This window comes from Crotalus tigris, unplaced genomic scaffold (genome assembly GCF_016545835.1).
Source record: "Crotalus tigris isolate CLP2741 ecotype Arizona unplaced genomic scaffold, ASM1654583v1 scf7180000019204.250258, whole genome shotgun sequence".
Classification (NCBI taxonomy): Eukaryota; Metazoa; Chordata; class Lepidosauria; order Squamata; family Viperidae; genus Crotalus; species Crotalus tigris.
The window spans coordinates 20,023-40,458 of record NW_024097432.1 but is presented as its reverse complement, the minus strand read 5'-3'; the positions used below and the strand labels follow the sequence as shown (position 1 = coordinate 40,458).

At 48.6% G+C, this 20,436-nt stretch overlaps 1 protein-coding gene across 1 annotated transcript in view; it reads right to left on the bottom strand.

Moving 5' to 3' along the window:
* Positions 1-20,436, bottom strand: part of LOC120316024 (elongation factor 2-like) — a 30,805-nt gene that overhangs the window by 1,045 nt on the left and 9,324 nt on the right. Inside the window, exons 3-14 of the mRNA XM_039361127.1 lie at positions 17,845-18,026; positions 16,405-16,616; positions 15,348-15,529; positions 13,090-13,195; positions 11,909-12,022; positions 10,643-10,781; positions 7,282-7,477; positions 5,843-6,101; positions 4,583-4,690; positions 3,991-4,344; positions 2,767-2,949; positions 675-807 (exon numbers count right to left, since the gene is read on the bottom strand). Coding sequence (XP_039217061.1) covers positions 675-807; positions 2,767-2,949; positions 3,991-4,344; positions 4,583-4,690; positions 5,843-6,101; positions 7,282-7,477; positions 10,643-10,781; positions 11,909-12,022; positions 13,090-13,195; positions 15,348-15,529; positions 16,405-16,616; positions 17,845-18,026 — 2,168 coding nt within the window. The remainder of the gene's footprint in view (positions 1-674; positions 808-2,766; positions 2,950-3,990; positions 4,345-4,582; positions 4,691-5,842; positions 6,102-7,281; positions 7,478-10,642; positions 10,782-11,908; positions 12,023-13,089; positions 13,196-15,347; positions 15,530-16,404; positions 16,617-17,844; positions 18,027-20,436) is intronic.

The window sequence follows — 20,436 nt, the reverse complement described above, 5'->3', positions numbered from 1 at the left end:
ACCACCTCCATGGCCCACCGCTGATTGCCCAGGTGGCCAAGCAGCGCCATGGTCACCACGCCCTCCACCCGTGTCCTGTAGCATCATCTGTTTGCGATGGGGCGCAAGGGCGGAATCTTGTCCCTACTGCTCAGCTGCCATGTCCTTGGCTGCACTGCTCCAGTGGGGGCATGCCTGGGAGTGACTCTTGGGACAATCATGACCTGGAGGACGGGGGATGTCCCTAGACATCCCCCTGGTCATGTGATCACATTTTGGGTACTTGGCAACTAGCCTCCATTTTTGGCTATTTGCAGGATTTTATAGTCGCAGGACCATAATTTACCATGTGTTGTCAAAAGCTGACATTTATTCCAGTTTCTGCCAAAAATGTCCATTGCAGGTAACTGACTCGCTTAATGATCAGGGCGATTCACTTAATAACCGCTGTAAAAAAAGGTAAATTCAGTTGAGGTCACGTGGACCTACTTAACATCCGGCACAACTTGCCACCGTAATCCTCGGTTCAATTATAGCAATAGCACTTAAGACTTATATACCGCTCCACACGGCTTTGCAGTGGTTTCTGAGCGGTTTACGGTCCGTAAGGTGAGGACCCTCTTCAGGAACTGGCTGCGCAGACTTCAGGAAGGTTTTGGGCAAGCTGGATAATACGTTGAAGAGAGATCTCTTACCAAAAGACTCGTTCACCGGGAGATACGCTTTGACCACAAACATTGGGGTCCCGGCTACCTGAGACTCCTCAAAAACGTGGCCCCGTTTCCGGTTCAGCACACCATAGATGCCCCCAACTACTTGTTCCGGGCACTAGGAGGAAAAAAAAAAAAAAGACAAATTTGAGGAAGGGGTGAAGTTTCTCTTAAAACGGTGGGCTGAAATAGACCTGCATGTTCTACCACCTTCCCACTCAAACCAGTCGGAGAATCTTTTAGCATGCTAAAAAGCCTCTTTTAACATTGGGGATACCTTGGTGATGGGCTAGAGCAGGGGTAGGCAACCCAAAACACTCAAAGAGCCACTTGGACCCGTTTCCCACCAAAAACAAAACACTGGGAGCTTCAAACGCCTTTTGATATCTAAAAGGAAGATAACACTGCATATATCCTTTTTTACCTTTTATCTCTCTCTCCCCCCTCCCCCCAATCTTCTGCTCACCTGGCAAGCTGGCTTCAAGCTGTTCTCCAACAAGCTCAGGGGTAGGCAACCTCGGCTCTTTTATGACTCATGGACTTCAACTCCCAGAATTCCTGAGTCAGCATAGCTGGGCTAGCTAGCTCTCTCTCCTGCCCTTCCTGCTTCCTGCAGAGATGCAGCAAAGGGAGGAGCCATGCCCAAAAAGATTTTCAGCTTGTTGGAGAACACAGTGAGTCCACTCTCTTTTACACACACACACACAGACAGAGAAGCGCAAGTGCCTCTCTCTGTCTCTGTCTCTCTCTGCAATTGGCAGAGGAGGCTGGGAGCCACAGGGGGAAGGCTCAAAGAGCCGCATGCGGCTCTGGAGCCGCAGGTTGCCGACCTGTGGGCTAGAGAAATCCGAGTAGTGGAAATTCTCACGCATTAGCAGAAACCAAGCCACCATTAGAACAGGACCCATAATCCTCCCTTAAGTGCATCATTCAGTCCCTGAATTTTATCAGGCAACTGAGAAATCATGGTGTTCTTTTAAGTTTGTGTCACACATAGCAGCGCCTGGTGGCAAAGTCAGGAAATATTCTGGGGAGGGGGAAAATTTAGAATGCAACTTACATAATAGCTATTTTATTGCATATTTTCCATAGGGTTTTACTACGCTGCTCTTTCCACCCTCCCTAAAAACAGCTTAGCTTAACTACACTGTAGAGCAGGGGGATGCTAACCTTTCTGGGTTGACAGCCTTTATACAATACATGCATGCGCACACACGTAAATGTGGCTGCGTGTGAACGGGGCCGCGAGCAGCAAATGGGGCTGCTAGTACCAGCACGCAGCACACAACTCAGCTAGCACCAGCTCATGGCTCACAGCTTGCCTAGCACCGACGAAAGGCTCGTGGCTCGGCTAGTGCTGGTGTGTGGCTTTTAGCTTGGCTAGCGCCAGCTCACAGCTCAACTATCATCGGCAAAGGCTCATAGATCGTGGCTCAGCTAGCACCAGCGAGAGACTCACAACTCGGCTAGCGCCAGCGAGAGGCTCACAGCTCAGCACTGGCGACAGGCTCACGGATCATGGCTCGGCTAGCGCCAGTGAGAGGCTCACAGCTTGCCTAGCACTGGTGTGCGGCTTGTAGCTTGGCTAGCACCAGCTCGCAGCTCAGCTAGCACCGGTGAGAGGCTCACGGATCGTGGCTGGGCTAGCACCAGCGAAAGACTCGCAGCTTGGCTAGCACCGGCGCAAAGGCACGGGGGTGCTCGAATGCACTGGCCAGTCACTCACATGGCCCAGGGGTCAAGAGGCCACAGTCCGATATTGGGCCATAGCCCACAGGTTGGGGACCTTTGTTAAAGATGACCCGGATCAAGGACCTCAGGAAATTCAACAACAAACTGAACACAACAGGAGCAAAAATAGCCAGTGCAAAGAAGTGTGCCACGTCCCAAGTTGCTTGAGGGACACATGGCTGAGTTCGGAATTGAGGAGAGCCAGCTGACCCTGAATCTCATTTCGGCACGACCGTAACTACATCAAACCTGTCGCAGGAACGTGGGAATACCAGCCTTGGCTGGCTCTTCTGAACGCCAATGGGGATCATCAACGCCTCGTCCCAAGTTGACCCCTGGCTGTTACCTGAATCTCCACAAGGTAGATGGGTTCCATCAGACGTGGCTGGGCAGTCAAGGCAGAAGCATACAAGACCCTCCTGGCCGTCGGGATGATCTGTCCTCCCCCGCGATGGATCGCGTCAGCATGGAGAGTCACGTCTTGAATGTCAAAACGAACCCCTCTCATGTTCTCTTCACACAAAACGCCCTGAGGAGGAGAGAAAGACGACCACGTGCTACAGCTGCCTTTCCTCAGCGGAAAACCGATGTGGTTTGAACCACGGTTCTGACAGATGAAACTCTTCAAAGAACTTCGAGGCATTGTTTACCTTAAAGAATCTTTATCGGAGTAGCATAGCTTCGGCACTAACATAGTTGAAGCCAAAAACTGGATTTCCCTCCCGAGCACATAGTATCAAAGCACAATTCCCTCCTCCAATTAACAGTCATAAATCACATTCTCCAATTAGTTTGAAATGCAGGCTTCCCCTCCAGTTCTCCAGCCTGCCAATTCTTATCACTCTTATTTCAAGCTCTGAATTCACACACTAGTACAATATGGTTATGTCTAACTCACTCCCGCCACATTCCGCCTCCTCCCCCAAACATCATCTAATTCTAAGAGTAAAGCACAAGAAAGAAAAAGGCTGCATCTTCATATGTTGTCAAAGCAAGAACATCCAATGTTAGCTGTGTTGACACCAACGCAACAATTAACAGCTAAATGTCACCGGCACAGTAATCGATGTGAAGCTTTCAAGTGAGACGTGTAGGAAATTCTGTCGTACTCCCATGACGATTTGTGGGAAATTAAGTGCCGTACGTAGGTCCTGTATCTTGAGCTCAAAATTTCCACTGCTGGGCGAGACAGTGGTTAAGTGAGGTTTGCCCCACTTTACGACCTTTCTGGCCACGGCTCTTAAGCAGATCACTGCAGCCGTTAAGGCAGTTAACAGTCATTAAGTGAATCTGGCTTCCCCTGTTGACTTTGCTCGCCAGAAGGTTGCAAAAGGGGGTCACATGACCCCAGGGACACACTGCGACCGTTGTAAATATGACCCGTTTGCCAAGCGTCTGAATTTTGATCACCTGACCGTGGGGAGGCTGCAAAATGACTGTTGTGCAGTGTGAAAAACGGTCACAAGTCCCTTTTTTTCAGTGCCGCTGTAACTCTGAGCGGTCACTAAATGAATGGCTAAGTCGAGGACTCCCCGTAGGGTCTTAGATATTAATCGGGCAGCGGACCTACCTCCTTCGTGGCCCACTGGAACCCAGCCACCACGCTGTCTTTGATTTCGTTGAGATACTGGACGCCCTTGGTGATGTCGACCAGAATATTGGGCCCCATTCCGTCCGGTCCGAAGCACCAGATCTTCCGTGCTTCCGACACATCCCACTCGTACTTCTCGGCCAGATAGCGAGCTCGCTGCTTCAGCTCCTGGCGGGAACTGACGTCTCCTTTGTCTATGTCTTCCGCCAATCCATCAGGGAAAGGGCGGGCCTTCATGTAAAGGCGGTTGTGCTTGTTAGGAGATTTGGATAAGCAGAGCTGGCTGGATTCTTCACAGACGGTCTCCCGATAGGACACTACGGGGTCGGATTTCTGCAAGTAAACAAATCCAGTTCGATTTATAAAGGAGAATAAGTGCAACTCAGGGTTGACGTGAGGGGTCCTGGGTGCTCTGAGCTGGGTGGTTTTCCTGTAGATGTTTCATGACCCAACTAGGGAACATCATCAGTGCTAGAAGGGAGTGGGCTTTGAGGAGGAGGAGAAGGACGAGGAAGACTGATGATAGAGAAGGAGAACTACGGGGCCCTTTCAATCCAGTGGAATGGGGTACCTTAATTGGAATGCAGGCATGGTCCTCCTCCAGATCTTTCAGGCAGATTTCCAGGTGCAGCTCTCCAGCTCCAGCGATAATGTGCTCCCCAGATTCCTCAATAATGCACTAGAGAACAGGAAAAAAAGGCTTGTGACAGGGATCCGGTTTGGTTTCAGGATCAAAGAAAATTCTGAAAGCGTTTATCAATCGTACCAGGCAAATAGCACGTATTTTTTTTTTTGCAAACCGCGTTTTGGAGAGTCCAGAAATTTTCGTTGAGATTAAACGCCTAGATACTCCACATGGCTTCATCCTTGAATTCATGCAATATAAAAAAGGTAAATCGTATCTGATTCTAGGGCAGTGTTTCTCAACCTTGACAATTTTAAGGCATGTGGACTTCAACTCCTAGAATTCCACATGCCTTAAAATTGTCAAGGTTGAGAAACACTGTTCTAGGGGGTGGTGCTGATCTCTGTTTCTTAGCCTAGGCCAGAGGCTGTCGCAAGTAGGTCACCCATGTCCCTAACCAGGTTTTACTACCTTTATTAAGGGAACCCACGATTCGCCATGGACTGGTTTTGCTGAAAACCAGGAGTAAATGCCGTTTTTGCAAAACCATGGCAAAACATATTGGCGTGACGTTGGGATGCTACAAATGGCCGTAAATGAGGTCTGTTGAACCCTGGATTCATAAGTAACTGGTCATAGGTTGGGGACTACCTGTACTCCCAAGTTTATGGTTTTTTCTTTCTTTCTTTTTCTTTCTTTCTTTCTTCTTCTCCGCCTTTTCTTTTTTCCTTTTTTCTTCCTTTTTCTTCTTTCTTTTCCTTTCTTTTCCTTTTTCTCTCTCCCTTTTATTTCTTTTTCTTCCTTTCTTTTTCCTTATTTCTCTTCCTATCACTATTTATAATTTACTGATCCAATGATTACAGTGTTGTTTTGGCTGTGACAGGCTTTCTATTTTCAGATGATTCTACATGGATAGCTGATGAGAGCTAAATAGCTCAAAATAGCTATAGTAGTCTCCCTTTAATTCTTGGTCGGTAAATTTAAATTTAACAGATGATTCTATTATTTTTGCCTGCGTATTTTAAGGCCCAGAGATGTTGAACAAGATTTCGAGCTAGCCAAGGACTGATTGCGTTGAGCAGCATGCTTGCAAGTGCAAATAGGAAAACAATTTGAGGTGAACTGTCTCTCTTTTAAAAAAAAATAAAATAAAGCTACACTTGCAAACCAGTTATTCCAAGTCACAAAGCACAGCTACGCACTCACCTGGACCATGGGGTCAGACTTGGCAAGACGCTTTAGACCCTCCACTAGCTTTGGTAGATCGGCGGGGTTTTTGGCTTCCACCGCAACGCGCACCACCGGGCTGACGCTAAATTTCATCACTCTCATGTTGTGTGCGTGTTCAAAGGTGGTAATGGTGCCCGTCTTCACCAAAAACTGATCGACGCCAACCAGGCCAACAATGTTGCCACAAGGGACATCCTCAATGGGCTCGACGTAACGACCCATCATCAAAATGGTTCTACAGAGACAGAGGACGGATGGGGTAACAAGACCTATTTTATCATTGGGGAAAAAATTGTTTCTTTAAAAAAACCCAAACCTTTTACAAAGAATGTACTCTCTATCGTTGCCTTTTTTATTCCTTTTTTTAAAATTACATGATGAAATTTCAACTGGAGGTGCCTAAAAAAATTAGGGGAAAAAAAAGTCTCCTGGGAAATAAAACAGCGTTTTCCTTCTAGCAACTTTCCATTCCCTCTCCAAAACAGTGCATTTCCAAGAGGCCACTGGACTTTCTTGGTCAGAGCGTGCAGTCGTATTGCGCTGAGATAACCCAGGAGTCAACACAGTAAACAGTGGTCTGTATTAAATGGTGGTTTATCTTACACTATCTACAATATCATACGCCAGGGACAATATACATACACGTGGTAATATAGCAGTTACAGCAGGAAACGGACGAGAGAGAGACACTCCAGCAAAAGCCTTCCCTTTTATACTCAGGCTCCTAAAGGGATACAGACCCTGCTTGCTCTTAAAGAGAAACAGACCCTGCCGAGTCATTCCCATCATTGCATCATCCACCTTACATACATCATTACATCTTCTTACATCATTACATAAGCTGTTTAGCTGTTAAATTATTACCTTGGCATTCTTTGTTTTCCCTTAGAAGACGTTTCGCTTCTCATCCAAGAAGCTTCCTCAGTTCCGACGAAGTGAAGAAGTTTCTTGGACAGGAAGCGAAACGTCTTCAAAGAATAACCAGGAAGTCCAGTGGTCTCTTGAAAAAAGCACTTTGGGGACAATAACCAGGACCGCGATGACGGAGAGTCTCCGTAGACAACTTCCATCCCCTACGCCCCCTCAATACAAAACTTATTTAGCTCGGGCGAAGAGTTACAAATTGTCACACAGGCCGGAGAAAGAGGGTTGCGATCCCAAGTCAGGCTGGTGACTTTTCTATGCTCAAACACAACCCGGCCTTCCTGACCACAAACCATCATCCTGCCCTATCAGAGCTGCCAGGGGAAGCTTGAAGGCATCTTATTTGTGACTGGGGGGAGGAAGGGCAGAACCCACCCACCCCACTTCTTGCAGAATGCTTTGCAGCCCTTTCCGTCCCGCCAAACAGGACTCCGGGCTTCAGGAGCCTGCCCCCCAATTTAGCGAAAAGGAGGGAAGCCCTGATCAGCTACCTTTGAATGGGCTTCAGGTAGAGGTCCTCCTTCTTTCCCGGGGTGTAGTTGGGCCCCATGATCCGCACCTTCTGGCCGGTGCACACCATGCCAGAGAAAACCCTCCCGAAGGCGTAGAAGCGGCCTTTGTCCGACGTGGGCACCATTTTTGAGATGTACATCATCAGAGGGGCCTTTGGGTCACAGTTCTTAACCCCTGCAGCGAAAGGAAGGGCAAAGAGTGAGGTCCACGGCAAGTCCCTAAGCTGAGTCAAACGTCCGCTGTTGGGCCTTCTGCTGGCATACAGTTACCGCGGTTCCCCGAAAGGAAGGCCCACACCAGGGATCTTCAAACTTGGCTATGTTTGCTATGTTCCAAATGATTAGCAAAATCAACCTCTGAATCTTGAAGTAAGAACTGATTGTTTTGTGTTGCTGTCTTTTGTCTTTTTCATTGGGTTTTTCATTGAGACCAGAGAGAAATATCTGTCTCTACCCAAGATCGAACCCACTGCCTCCTGATTGTGAATGCTCTTCTTTCTAGGCCACCATCCCGCTCCCCTTCCTTTACATATGCCACAGAGAGAAGGGGTGGAGCGCAGCTGCCACCACCATTTTGGCTTTTTTTGGGGGGAGGGGACCTCCACACAGATGCTCCTGAGAAAGGCTCCATACGACACAGGCACCTCACTCTCCTGTTTAAACCGAAGCTCTGTGCTACATCTAGGACTAGTTTTAAGAGATTCAGAGACATCGGTTTGTCCAAAATAATGCAGAGTAAGACGGGACAGTTTGGCTCCAAATGGCATCATCTTGGTTCAACCGCTTCATTTCTAAGGCTGATTTGAAACATTTCTTTCAACCACATGGCTCTTGATGGTTTTGAACCAGGTTACACAAAATAGGGTCTTCCCTCAAGCCAGGAGTCTTCAAACCTGGCCCTTTTATGACTAGTGGACTTCAGTTCCCAGAATTCCTCAGCCAAGCACACTGGCTGAGGAATACTGGGAGTTTAAGTCCACACGTCATAAAAGGGCCAAGTTTGAAGACCCCTGGCCTACACCAACAATAAGCCCTAGCTTGATTTAGGGAGGTGGGCCTAATATAAACCCTACCCCCACAATAAGCCCTAGTTTTGGGGTGAGGCGTACACCTAAAAATCAAGCTGGGGTGGGGGTGTGGAGCTGCCCCACCCACCCCGTACCCACTCACCTCAGCAGCCCACTTCTTCTGAGGCCTCTTCTGCAGCCAGACCTGCATTTCTGTGTCACAGGCCTTTCTAGAAGGCCACTACAGCTGAGAACCGAGCGATGGATTTAATCTGTAGCTCGGTTCTACAAGACCTCTGCAGCCGAGCACCAATTCATAGTTCAGTACTCAGCTGCTTAGTCTTTCTGGAAAGGCCTGGCTGCAAAATGCAGGCCCGAATGCAGCTGCAGAACTTCGGCGCCAGAAGAAGTGGACCGGCAAAAAAAAAAAAAAAAAGACCCAGTCTTGTTTTCCGGGAAACACAATAGTCCTTACAACTGTTTGTTCAGTGGCCAAGGTTACATGAGCACTGAGAAAAAAAAAAGACTGATGGCCATTTTTCACACAGCATCCCCATGGTCACGTGATCAGAATTTGGAGGCTTGGCAACTGGCAGGTATTTATGACGGTTGCAATGCGAACTCCTGAGGGTCATGTGATTGCCTTTTGCAACTTTCCAACAAGCCAGATTCGCTTAATAAATTGTGTTCCTAACTTAACCTGCAGGGATCCATTTCACCATTGTTGGAACGGCTGTAAAATGGGGCAAAGCTCATTTCACAGCCGTCTCGCTTAGCACAGAAATCTGGGGTTCAGTTGTGGAAGTAGCTGAATTTTTGGGGTGGAAAATAGTCAAGCCTCTGAGGTAGTCCAGATCAGGAAACTGACACCACAAAGGTTCCAGGAGTGCTAATTTATTGTTGTAGGACATAACCACAGAATCAAAACAGACTCCTAGCGTTTCCACCCTGCCGTGATTATAACCCCAGAACTGAGGTGGCATTATTCAAATTTCGTTTTCACGCCTTCTCCTTGTGTCTCTTGATGAAGGTAAGCCTTTTGCTTACCTTCATCAAGATTATCTCTCTATTTCTCTACAAATAGATAGGAATATAATTCACTTTCTTCGGTGGAGTACTTGCTGGTCTCTGACCTTGGCAGTTTTCTTGCAGACTTCCATTACCCATGTAGGTAACATCTTCAGTGATATGACCTAGTTGGGTAATGAAACAGCTGCAAGAAAACAACCAAGCTCAGCAGCCATAGAGCCCTACTCTGCAACTATAGAGCTACAAATATTCTCTTTTATTGGCATCACGTGTGTTGGGTTTTTGGGGGTTTTTTTTTGATACACAGAAAGAATTTATCTAGCCCCATGAAAAGGTCTAAATCAGTGGTTCTCAACCTGTGGGTCGGGACCCCATTTGGGGTCGAACGACCATTTCACGGGGGTCGCCAAACAACGCAGTCCGCCATTTTTCCCCCCCTTTTCAAAAGCCAATAGGAATTGTCCAGGCTGTCTCTGCCCTGCTGAGCCCGCCAAAAGTCCCATTCTGCAAATGGTGCTGCACCAGTTGAGTAGTCCTCGACTTACGACCGGTTGAGTAGTCCTCGACTTACGACCAGTTGAGTAGTCCTCGACTTACGACCGGTTGGGGTCATGGCATTAAAAAGGTTGAGAACCACTGGTCTAAATCAAAGACTCAGTATGTTGGGTGGCTTCCTATTCATACAAAGAACCATGATGGTTTAACCAAGAATCTCTGAGCGTACCAAATCCAAGGTACTCTCAACATCGTACCTGTTTGCAGATCTTCCACTTCACATTGACGCTGGGTAAGAGCTATAAGCGCCCATGCAACTACGGAAAGGCGTGGCATTTTAGGAGATGACCAGGCTGAGCCCGAGGGAGAGATCAAACGTGTCATCAGTCTCAAGTCCCTTTCAGCCTACCTTGAATTCCACTGACTTTTTATCTGCTGCCAATTTGTCTTGACTGTTAGTAGTTCAGATTCTTATAGAGAGCTTTAGAGCACGGGTCCCCAACCCCCGATGTGTGGACCGGTAGCGGGCCGCGGCATGCCAGCAACCGGTCCGCACAAACAAGCAAAGCCCCATCCGCAGGATGCGGGCAGCACACAAAACCACGCACTCTCCGGTCCGTGGGGAAACCTCTCTCCACGGAACCGGTCCCTGGTGCCCCAAAGGTTGGGGACCCTTGCTTTAGAGTACCGTAAACCTATATATTCATTTGAACGGCCTGGACTGCTGATTTCCTGTGCTTGACGTGACATGGGAAGAGTGACAACAGAGAGACAGGCTTGGCTCAACCTGCTGCAGGTCCTCCCCTTACCCATGGCCGCTTCATCGTCAGGTGGACCCTCGTACAGAAGCTCACAGCGGTATTTCTGAGCAGTGACCGGGGAAGGCAGATGGATGGTGATCATCTGAAGCAAGGCCTCTCCAGCAGGTAACCAGCGACGCATCACGGCCTGGAAAAACAGGTGCGGAGAAACTCTCAAGAAATGATGCCTGAGCCACTGATCAGTACCGATCCTCCTAACAGGGAGGACAATTAACCAGTGGAGCAGAAGTTGCCTCCAGAAATCGTGGGCTGGACTAGAAGACCTCCAAGGTCCTTTGCGGATTCTATTCTATTCTAACGTCCTAACAGGGAGGACCATTAACCAGTGGAACAGAAGTTGCCTCCAGAAATCGTGGGCGCTCCATCACTGGAGATTTTTAAGAAGAGACTGGACAATCACCTGTCTGAGATGGTGTAGGTTCTCCTGCTCGAGCGGGGGGCTGGACTAGAAGACCTCCAAGGTCCCTTCCAGTTCTATTATTTTCTATTTTAAGAAGAGACGAGACAGTCTGAGATGGTATAGACCAGGGGTAGGCAACCTTGGCTCTTTGATGATTTGTGGACTTCAACTCCCAGAATTCCTGAGCCAGCATGGGGGAACCATGGCCCCCTTGATGACTCGTGGACTTCAACTCCCAGAATTCCTGAGCCAGCATGGCTGAGCTTGGAAACCTCTCCCTTTTCCCTCAGCATTCCCTCAGTATACCTCCTATACCAGGGGTAGGCAACCTTGGCTCTTTTATGACCTGTGGACTTCAACTCCCAGAATTCCTGAGCCAGCCATGCTGAGGGAAAAGGGAGAGGTTTCCAAGCTCAGCCACGCTGGCTCAGGAATTCTGGGAGTTGAAGTCCATGGGTCATAAAAGAGCCAAGGATGCCTACCCCTGGTATAGGGTTTCCTGCCTGAGCAGGGGGTTGGACTAGATGACCTCCAAGATTCCCTTCCCTCCCTTTTTCTGTATTTCCTGGTATAGGAGGCTGGCCTAGAAGACCTCCAAGGTCCCTTCCAGCTCTATTCTATTCACTACCTTAGCTTCCTTATCTGACCTCTTGGGAAAGGTAACAAAACCATGGGGCACCTCCCGTTCTTTCAAAATGCAGGGCGGTTTTGCCTAAGGCTCCTGTGAAGCCGCGGAGTGTTCCCCCAGCCTTGCTACCTTGGTCCACACCTGCAGCTCTCTGTGCACGCTACGGCCGTAGCACTGTTGCGCTAAAAAGAACACAGGCACACCTACACACACGATTTCAAAAAACCTTGAGAAGCGGCTTTCCTTCTTTCTCTCGATCTTCGGCGTCCAGCTTGATGTCCAGTTTTTCTATCAACTTGGACGTTTCTTCTTTCTTGAAGTTCATGATGGCATCGAAGACCTGCGGGAGAAAAAAAAGGAAATCAAATGTCATCCTCGCTCTGCTAGTTAAGACTCGATATTTGAAAAACAAACTCATCTTGAGAGTTTCCTCTGGGCCTACAAGACAGCATCCTCTAATTCGGGAGTTACTTAGTTCCCAGTGGCAACGTGTGGCTGTGAAAGTTGGACCGTAAGAAAGGCTGAGCGCCAAAGAATGGAGGCCTTTGAACTCTGGTGCTGGACAAGACTCCTGCAAGTCCCCTGGACTGCAAGGCGATCCAACCGGTCAGTCCTGGAGGAGATCAACCCTGACTGCTCTTTAGAAGGCCAGATCCTGAAGTTGAAACTCAAGGACTTTGGCCACCTAATGAGAAGGAAGGACTCACTGGAGAAGAGCCTGATGCTGGGAAAGATGGAGGTCAAGAGAAGAAGGGGACGACAGAGAAGGAGGTGGCCGGATGGAGTCCCTGAAGCAGGAGGCGTGAGCTTAAATGGGCTCCAGGAGATGGGAGAGGACAGGAAGACCTGCAGGAGATCAACCTCGACTGCTATTTAGAAGACCAGATCCTGAAGTTGAAACTCAAGTACTAATGAAAAGGAAGGACTCCCTGGAGAAGAGCCTAATGCTGGGAAAGATGGAGGGCAAGAGAAGAAGGGGAGGACAGAGAAGGAGGTGGCCGGATGGAGTCCCTGAAGCAGGAGGCGTGAGCTTAAATGGGCTCCAGGAGATGGGAGAGGACAGGAAGGCCTGGAGGAACATTGTCCATGGGGTCACGATGGGTCAGACACGACTTCGCAACTAACAACAATAACAAGGCACCATATAAATACAACACGTAAAACAGCCTAGTACGTATTTTCTGAAAGGATGCTGCACCAGGAAGATACTTCTAAAGGGGCGACCACTCATTTATGAATTCTCAGATGGAGATGTTTCATTCTTAAGTGTTTTGCCAATGAGAAGTTCTCAGAAACGTGAGCCTCGTGGGCCACTGCCTGAATCTGAAAGTGTGAATTCTGAAAAGCAGGTAACTAGCATTCAATGCTACACGCGTTAATACGTGTTTCGGTGAATCCCAGCGTTACCTTAAAAATGGGATCCAGGATAAGTTGGCAGAAAGTCCGTGGCAACTTCTTCCCATCGGGGCCGGTTGCGGATTTGCTGAATTTCCCTGTCGCCGGGTCAAAATATCTAAAGTGAAAATTGGAATTATGTTACGTCCACCAGCTAAAGGAGAGAGAGAAAGAAACAAGCCTGGCTGACCCCTCCTCTCAATAAAATGGGCAATTTATGATTAATGCCAATCACTCCGGCACAGCAGGACCGCACAAAGCTCCATTCTGCCTCCCAAAAACAAACAAACAAAAAAAAGCAAAGCAAACTGATTGTTGTTATTATTATGGTTTATTGCAGTCAGCCAGATGCTCATACCGGATTTGGCATGTCTGGTCTACCTATCGCAGTGATGGCGAACCTTTTAGAGACCCAGTGCGCAAACTGCAACCCAAAACCAACTTATTTATCACCGGGTGACGGGTGGGCGTAGCCGCAGTGGTCATGGCAGACTGGTGGGCGGGGCCAGGGTGGCGGGGCCGGTCCCTCGCCATCTCCGGGGCACGGCACGGGTGCCCACAGAAAGGGCTCTGAGTGCCGCCTCTGGCACGCGTGCCATAAGGTCGCCACCACTGATCTATCGAGTCCTTTCCAAGGACCTGGAAGACGTGGATGTTTGACGGTGCTACAGATCTCGTCGCAGGATGGAAGCTGTTCCAAGTTAAGCTGCCTTTTGCAATTGACTGATGGCAAATTTGTCAATGACGATGATGGTGTCCAAGGGGTGCTCCCGTTGTTTTGGGATTGCACCCAAGGAGACTATCACTATCGGTACTACCCTTGATTGCCTTTGCCACAGTCTTTCTATTTCTATTTGTAGGTCTTTGTATTTTGTTATCTTCTCAAGTTCTTTCTCTTCCCACCTGCTCTACAGGTAGTCCTCATTTAGTGACCGTTCGAAATTACAACAGCACTGAAAAGGGACATGACCGTGTTGCACACTTATGGATAGAATAGAGCTGGAAGGGACCTTGGAGGTCTTCTAGTCCAGCCTCCTGCTCAAGCAGGAGAATATAACAACACAGACAAGTGATTGTCTAAGTCCAGACATGTCAAACCCGCGACGTCACGTATCGGAATTCTGCAGCCATCCTTCGTAAGTTTTAGTCTCCAGGCATTGGATCATCTTAGCTGCTCTTCTCTGATCTTTTTCCAAACTCTCAACATCTTTTTTGTGATATGGTGACCAAAATTGGCTGTAGCATTCCAGGTGTGGCCTCACTAGGGCTTTGTAAAGCGGCAGTTTTGTGTGATCTTGATTCTACGACCGCTGAATCTTCCCTGCACGTGATCAAAATTCAGACGCTTGACAACTGAATCATATTGATGACTGCTGCAAGCAGAGTCAACGGGGGAAGCCAGATTCCTACCTTAACAATTGCAACGGTTCATTTGATAGCTGCGGGAAGAAAAGTCGCAAAATGGGGCAAAACCCCCTCGACAAATGTTTCGCTTAGCAACTATACATTTTGGGCTCCATTGCAGTTGTTAAGTTGAAGACTACCTGTATTATCTCACCATGGGGCTACTGTAGGTAGCTTGCACTAATAAAAAAAAAAAAGTATTTTATCACAGCCAGATAGATGCCATTTTTTCTTAGACCCGTCCTGGATTATCTTGCTTTCCCTAAGGCAGGGGTGTCAAACTCAATTTCACTGAGGGCCGCATCAGCATTGTGATTGCCCTTGGGGGGGCCGTGGAGTGTGGCCAGGGTGGGTGTGGCCTACTGGGTGGGCATGGATCTAGTAGGAGTGGCCTACCGGGTGGGCATGACCAGCTCTACATCGTTCGTGTCAAGGGTGCCTGTGGGGGCCTGGGCAGGAGTGGGACAGATCTGAGGGTCTCTGGCCGAATGGGATGGGACCGGGGCAAGCGCCAAGGCATGGTGCATTTCTTCATTCCTCACAAAGGGTGACACCTCCCCAGCATGCATCCAGGGGGTACGGCCGACATGGCAGGGGCTGGTTCCTCGCTGTTTCTGGACGGCCTTGTGGAGCTAAGACTGAATGCGTTTCAGCATAGATGGCCACCACAAAATTGTACATTGGCTCCCGGCCGGCCTGGGCCAGGGCCAAGGCAGCGGGGGCCGTTCCCTCACTGTTTCCAGGATGGCTTCGCGGGCCACATGAAACCACTTCGCGGGCCGCATCCGGCCCCCGGGCCTTGTGTTTGACATGTCTGCCCTAAAGGGTCTCCACCTGAGACCGAAGGCCAAGGTGCTCTTACTCACTTGTCTCCCCACAGCTTCTTCATCATGTCTTCCACTTTCTTGGCCCGGTCAGCTGTAGAGAGCTGGGCCTTTTCTCCTCTGGCTGCAAATTTGGCCACGTACATCTCAGCAAACTGCTTCAAGGTGAAGGCCCATCCGTGTAAGCCCGACCCAAAGCCAACCGTACCGATTACCGGATCAATCTGGAAGTAAAGAAAGAGGATCTGGGTGTCTTTAAAAGGACACGGAGAAGGCGGTCTACTTGGGAGATCATCCCTCAGTTCAAACGGATCCCAAGATCCCACAAGTCACAAAGACCCACCCATTCAATGGCACTTACCCTCCGGCCCTTAATTGGTTGCCCTCCCACACCCAAAACAGGAGAGTTATAAAAGGAAGGAAGGAAGGAAGGAAGGAAGGAGGGAGGGAAAGAAGGAGAGGAAAGGAAGGAGAGCATGGATGGGAGGGAGGAGAGCATGGAAGGGAGGGAGGGAGGAAGGAAGGAAGGAAGGGGGAAAGGAGAGGAAAAGAAGGAGAGGAAGGAGAGCATGGATAGAAGGGAGGGAGGGAGGGAGGAAGGAAGGAAGGGGGAAAGGAGAGGAAAAGAAGGAGAGGAAGGAGAGCATGGATGGAAGGGAGAGAGAAAAGAAGGAAGGAAGACAAATGGGAGGGGAAAAGGAAGGAAGGAAGGAAGGAAGGAAGGAAGGAAGGAAGGAAGGAAGGAAGGAAGGAAGGAAGGAAGGAAGAAGCAAGCAAGCAGTGGTGGCATTCAAATATGCAAACAACCAGTTCTCTGCGTGGATGCCACTTCCGGAAGTCCGTTCTGGGCCTGGCCAAGAAAAAATTAGCTACCGGACCTGCCGAAGGGGTGCGAACCGGCTGAATCCCACCCCTGGCCTACCTGTATGGCAATCCAGCCCCCCCCCCCTTCCCAAATTAACACAACAGCCGAAACTCGATTATGCACAGGATCTGTCCTTTGCGTCGGATTCCGCCTAGCGCGACCCCACCACGCAAACCCAACTCTACGGAAACCAAAAGTCCTCCCTGGTCCAATCTCAAGGTAAGTTCTCTTTACCATAATATTACCCATGGGTCCAGTTTCACCCTCTCCGTAAGTAGAAATGATCACGTTGACGTTCTCCACGATGCGCTGGAAGGTCCGGTAGAGCTCGTCGGGTTCCAACTGCAGCTCCAGCAGCGCCCGGTCCATCTTGTTCATCATCAGGACCGGCTTGATACGCTCGGCGATCGCCTGGCGAAGCACCGTCTCCGTCTGCACGCAAACCCCTGTGGGGGGGGGGGAGCCGACACAGGTAAGGTCTAGGCCAGTGTTTCTCAACCTTGACCATTTTAAGGCATGTGGACTTCAACTCCCAGAATTCCACAGCCAGCATGGCTGGCTGTGGAATTCTGGGAGTTGAAGTCCACATGCCTTAAAATGGTCAAGGTTGAGAAACACTGGTCTAGGCTACTTCCAGAGCAGAGCTGGATGGCTGCTGGAAAGATCCAGCATTCCAAAACTGTGAATGTTTGGTGGAACATTGGTGGAAAGAAGAAAAACAAGGTGGCTTCCTACCTAACTAGGGGTAGATTAGGGGTAGCTAACTAAACTTGCATAAATAAGAATAACAACAATAACAACAAAACAATAGATTAGGAAGGGAACTTGCGAGGTCATCTAGTCCCACCCCTTGCTCAGGCAGGAAGCCTTATACCATTTCGGACAAAGGGCTGTCCAGTCTCTTCTTAAAAACTTCCCATGTTGGAGGGAGGGAGGGGAGAGGAAGGAAGAAAGGAAAGAATAAAAGTATTGGAAGGGACCTTGGAGGTCATCTAGTCCAACCCCCTGCTCAGGCAGGAAACCCTAGACCATTTTGGACAAATGGCTGTCCAGTCTCTTCTTAAAAACTTCCAGTGTTGGAGGGAGGGAGGGAGGGGAGAGGGAGGGAGGGAGGGAGGGGAAGGAAGGACAGAATAACAGAATTGGAAGGGACCTTGGAGGTCATCTAGTCCAACCCCCTGCTCAGGCAGGAAACCCTATACCATTTCGGACAACTGACTGTCCTGTCTCTTCTAAAAACTTCCAGTGTTGAAATTGAGGACAGCTGCAGGGTCCCGATTCACGACAAGCAATGGGAAAAGCCAGATTCACTTAACAAGCTTAAGTGAACAGCTGCCGTGATTCAAGGACGGTGGCCAGGGAGGTCGTAAAACGGGGCAAAACCCACTTCACGACTCTCTGGCTTCGCAACAGAAATGCCGGGCTCCATCGCGGTCGTTAAGCCGAGGACCCCCTGCATCTTGTGTGAAAGCAGTCTGCGTTGAAGAGCCCTCAGTGGGGCCGCCACGCCTCAACTGTTGATTCCGTAACTTCAAAGAGTTTTGGGCTCAAATTGCGGCCTCAAGTCGTGGCCGCTAAGCCGAGGACCAGCTGCGTTCTCCTGCAAAGAGCCCTGGAGAGCACCATCTTCCTGCGCAATTAAAGCCCCCCCCCCCAGATTTTAAGTGCGTTCACCTGAAACGCAGTCCACCACTACCAGAGCCCCGTCAGTGACCCGAAGAGCCGCGGTGACTTCGGAGGAGAAATCCACGTGCCCGGGGGAGTCGATTAAATTAATGAGGAAGCCCGAGCCGTCTTTGGATTGTTTGATGAAGGCCATGTCATCTTCTGACAGCTCGTAGTAGAGAGAAATGGCCCTGCAAGAGAAGAGAAAGGGTTTTCCTCCAACACAGATTGACGTTCGTGTGAAACGTCTGCATGCGCCAGCCTGCTCTAAAGAATAGTCATAATAATCATAATAATCACAATAACAGAGTTGGAAGGTACCTTGGAGGTCATCTAGTCCAACCCCCTGCTCAGGCAGGAACCCCTACACCATTTCAGACAAATGGCTGTCCAGTCTCTTAAAAACCTCCAGTGTTGGAGCATTCACCCCTTCTGGAGGCAGGTTGTTCCACTGGTTAATTGTTCTCACTGTCAAGAAGTTTCTCCTTAGTTATAATAATAATAATAAAGTTGGAAGGGACCTTGGAGGTCATCTAGTCCAACCCCCTGCTCAGGCAGGAACCCCTAGACCATTTCAGACAAATGACTGTCCAGTCTCTTCTTAAAAACTTCCAGTGTTGGAGCATTCACAGCTTCTGGAGGCAGGTTGTTCCACTGGATAATTGTTCTGACTGTCAGGAAGTTTTTCCTTAGTTCTAGGCTGCTTTTCTCCTTGATCAGTTTCCATCTGTTGCTTCTTGTCCTGCCTTCAGGGGCTTTATTTTATTTTATTTATTTATTTATTTTATGAGACTTATATACCGCTTTAAGTACAAGCACTCTCTAAGCGGTGTACACCAGTAAGCAATGTGTGTGTGTATATATATATATATATATATATATATATATATATATATATATATATATATGTAGGTCTTTGGTTGTTCGGGTTTTCTCCCACGTAAAATTGGAAGTGTCTTGGCGACGTTTCGACGAAGTCCCATTCGTCATCTTCAGGCTGGTGCTTTCAGCTTCGTGCCTCGAGCAGCAATGTGTGGTCTTAGCTGTTTCTTCCTTTTAACTGCCAGTGGGGGTATGAACTGATTGGGTGGGAGCTTGGCTGTGTTCTGATTGGGTGGAGGTGTGTTCTGATTGGTTAGGGGCTTGGCTGTGCTCTGATTGGCTGGGGGGTTGGCTGTGCTCTGATTGGCTGGGGGGTTGGCTGTGCTCTGATTGGCTGGGGGAGTGTTCTGTTTGGTTGTGCTCAGGTTAGTCTGAGTTGCAGAGGGATTCAAGATTTTGGGCTGCCCTGCCATTCCTTGGCTTCGCGTTCGTGGTCGTGCTTCCTCTTCATGGAGGGTGTCAGTTTGCTTCATGTATGGATTGGGGGGGTTTAAAGTGGCTAATGATGCAGCTGTGGTCTGGCTTCTGGTTTGTGGTCGTGCCTCCACCCAATCAGAACACAGCCAAGCTCCCACCCAATCAGTTCATACCCCACTGGCAGTTAAAAGGAAGAAACAGCTAAGACCACACATTGCTGCTCAAGGCACGAAGCTGAAAGCACCAGCCTGAAGATGACGAATGGGACTTCGTCGAAACGTCGCCAAGACACTTCCAATTTTACGTGGGAGAAAACCCGAACAACCAAAGACCTACATACAAATACCCGCGAAAACCTCAGAAAACAAATCTATATATATATATATATATATATATATATATATATATATATATATATATATATATATATTTACATTGCCCCCAACAATCTGGGTCCTCATTTTACCTACCTGGAAGGCTGAGTCAACCTTGAGCCGGTGGGATTTGAACCGCTGACCTGCTGAACACAGTCAGCTAAAGTGGCCTGCAGTACTGCACTCTAACTGCTGCGCCACCTCGGCTCTTGTTTGAAGGTTGGCTTGACTCTCTCTTCTTTGGGGCAACTCTGTGCCCTCTGGGTGCATTGGAACCACAACTCCCATGATCCTCAGGCAACAGGGCTGGGTTGGTGCCAAAATAAGCTAAGGTGGTCCTGCTTAAAACCCCTTCGTTGATCAAAGTGGAAATCTTGCAAACCAGAGGCTGTCTCCTCACTTTGGTACCTCTCTAGAAAATAAACAAGCCTCTGCATTTTAGGAAAGTTCTTTTGCTGGCATGGCCCATGAGATTTTAGCTTGATGGATTTTAGTCATAGACACTCAATAAAATTAAAAAGGACCATTTCAACCAGAGATGTGGATGAGGAAGAAAGAAAGTGTTGAGTTCAATGAAACAAGCTGACGACATGTCTCCATCCAGCACATTTCACTTGTTGCTAAATTAATTCACCCTACGTGGAAGCAGAAATCAGCCAATACAGTAAATCACAAAAACTCCCAATGAGATTAACAGTAACTAAGTTTAGTGTGTTGTGCGCACTCATCTACAAGTCTTTGCCTGACCTGGTTAAATATCTTTTATAAAGATGTAAAGGTGTGTTTCTCAACCATAGCAACATCTTAATGTTGCCAAGGTTGAGAAACACTGATGTAAAATATATCAGTCACCATTTCTTTGTTTTGTATGCTTCTCGTACAAATAATGCAGAAATCCTTATTTGGGAAGAATAGTGTGGCGAACAGA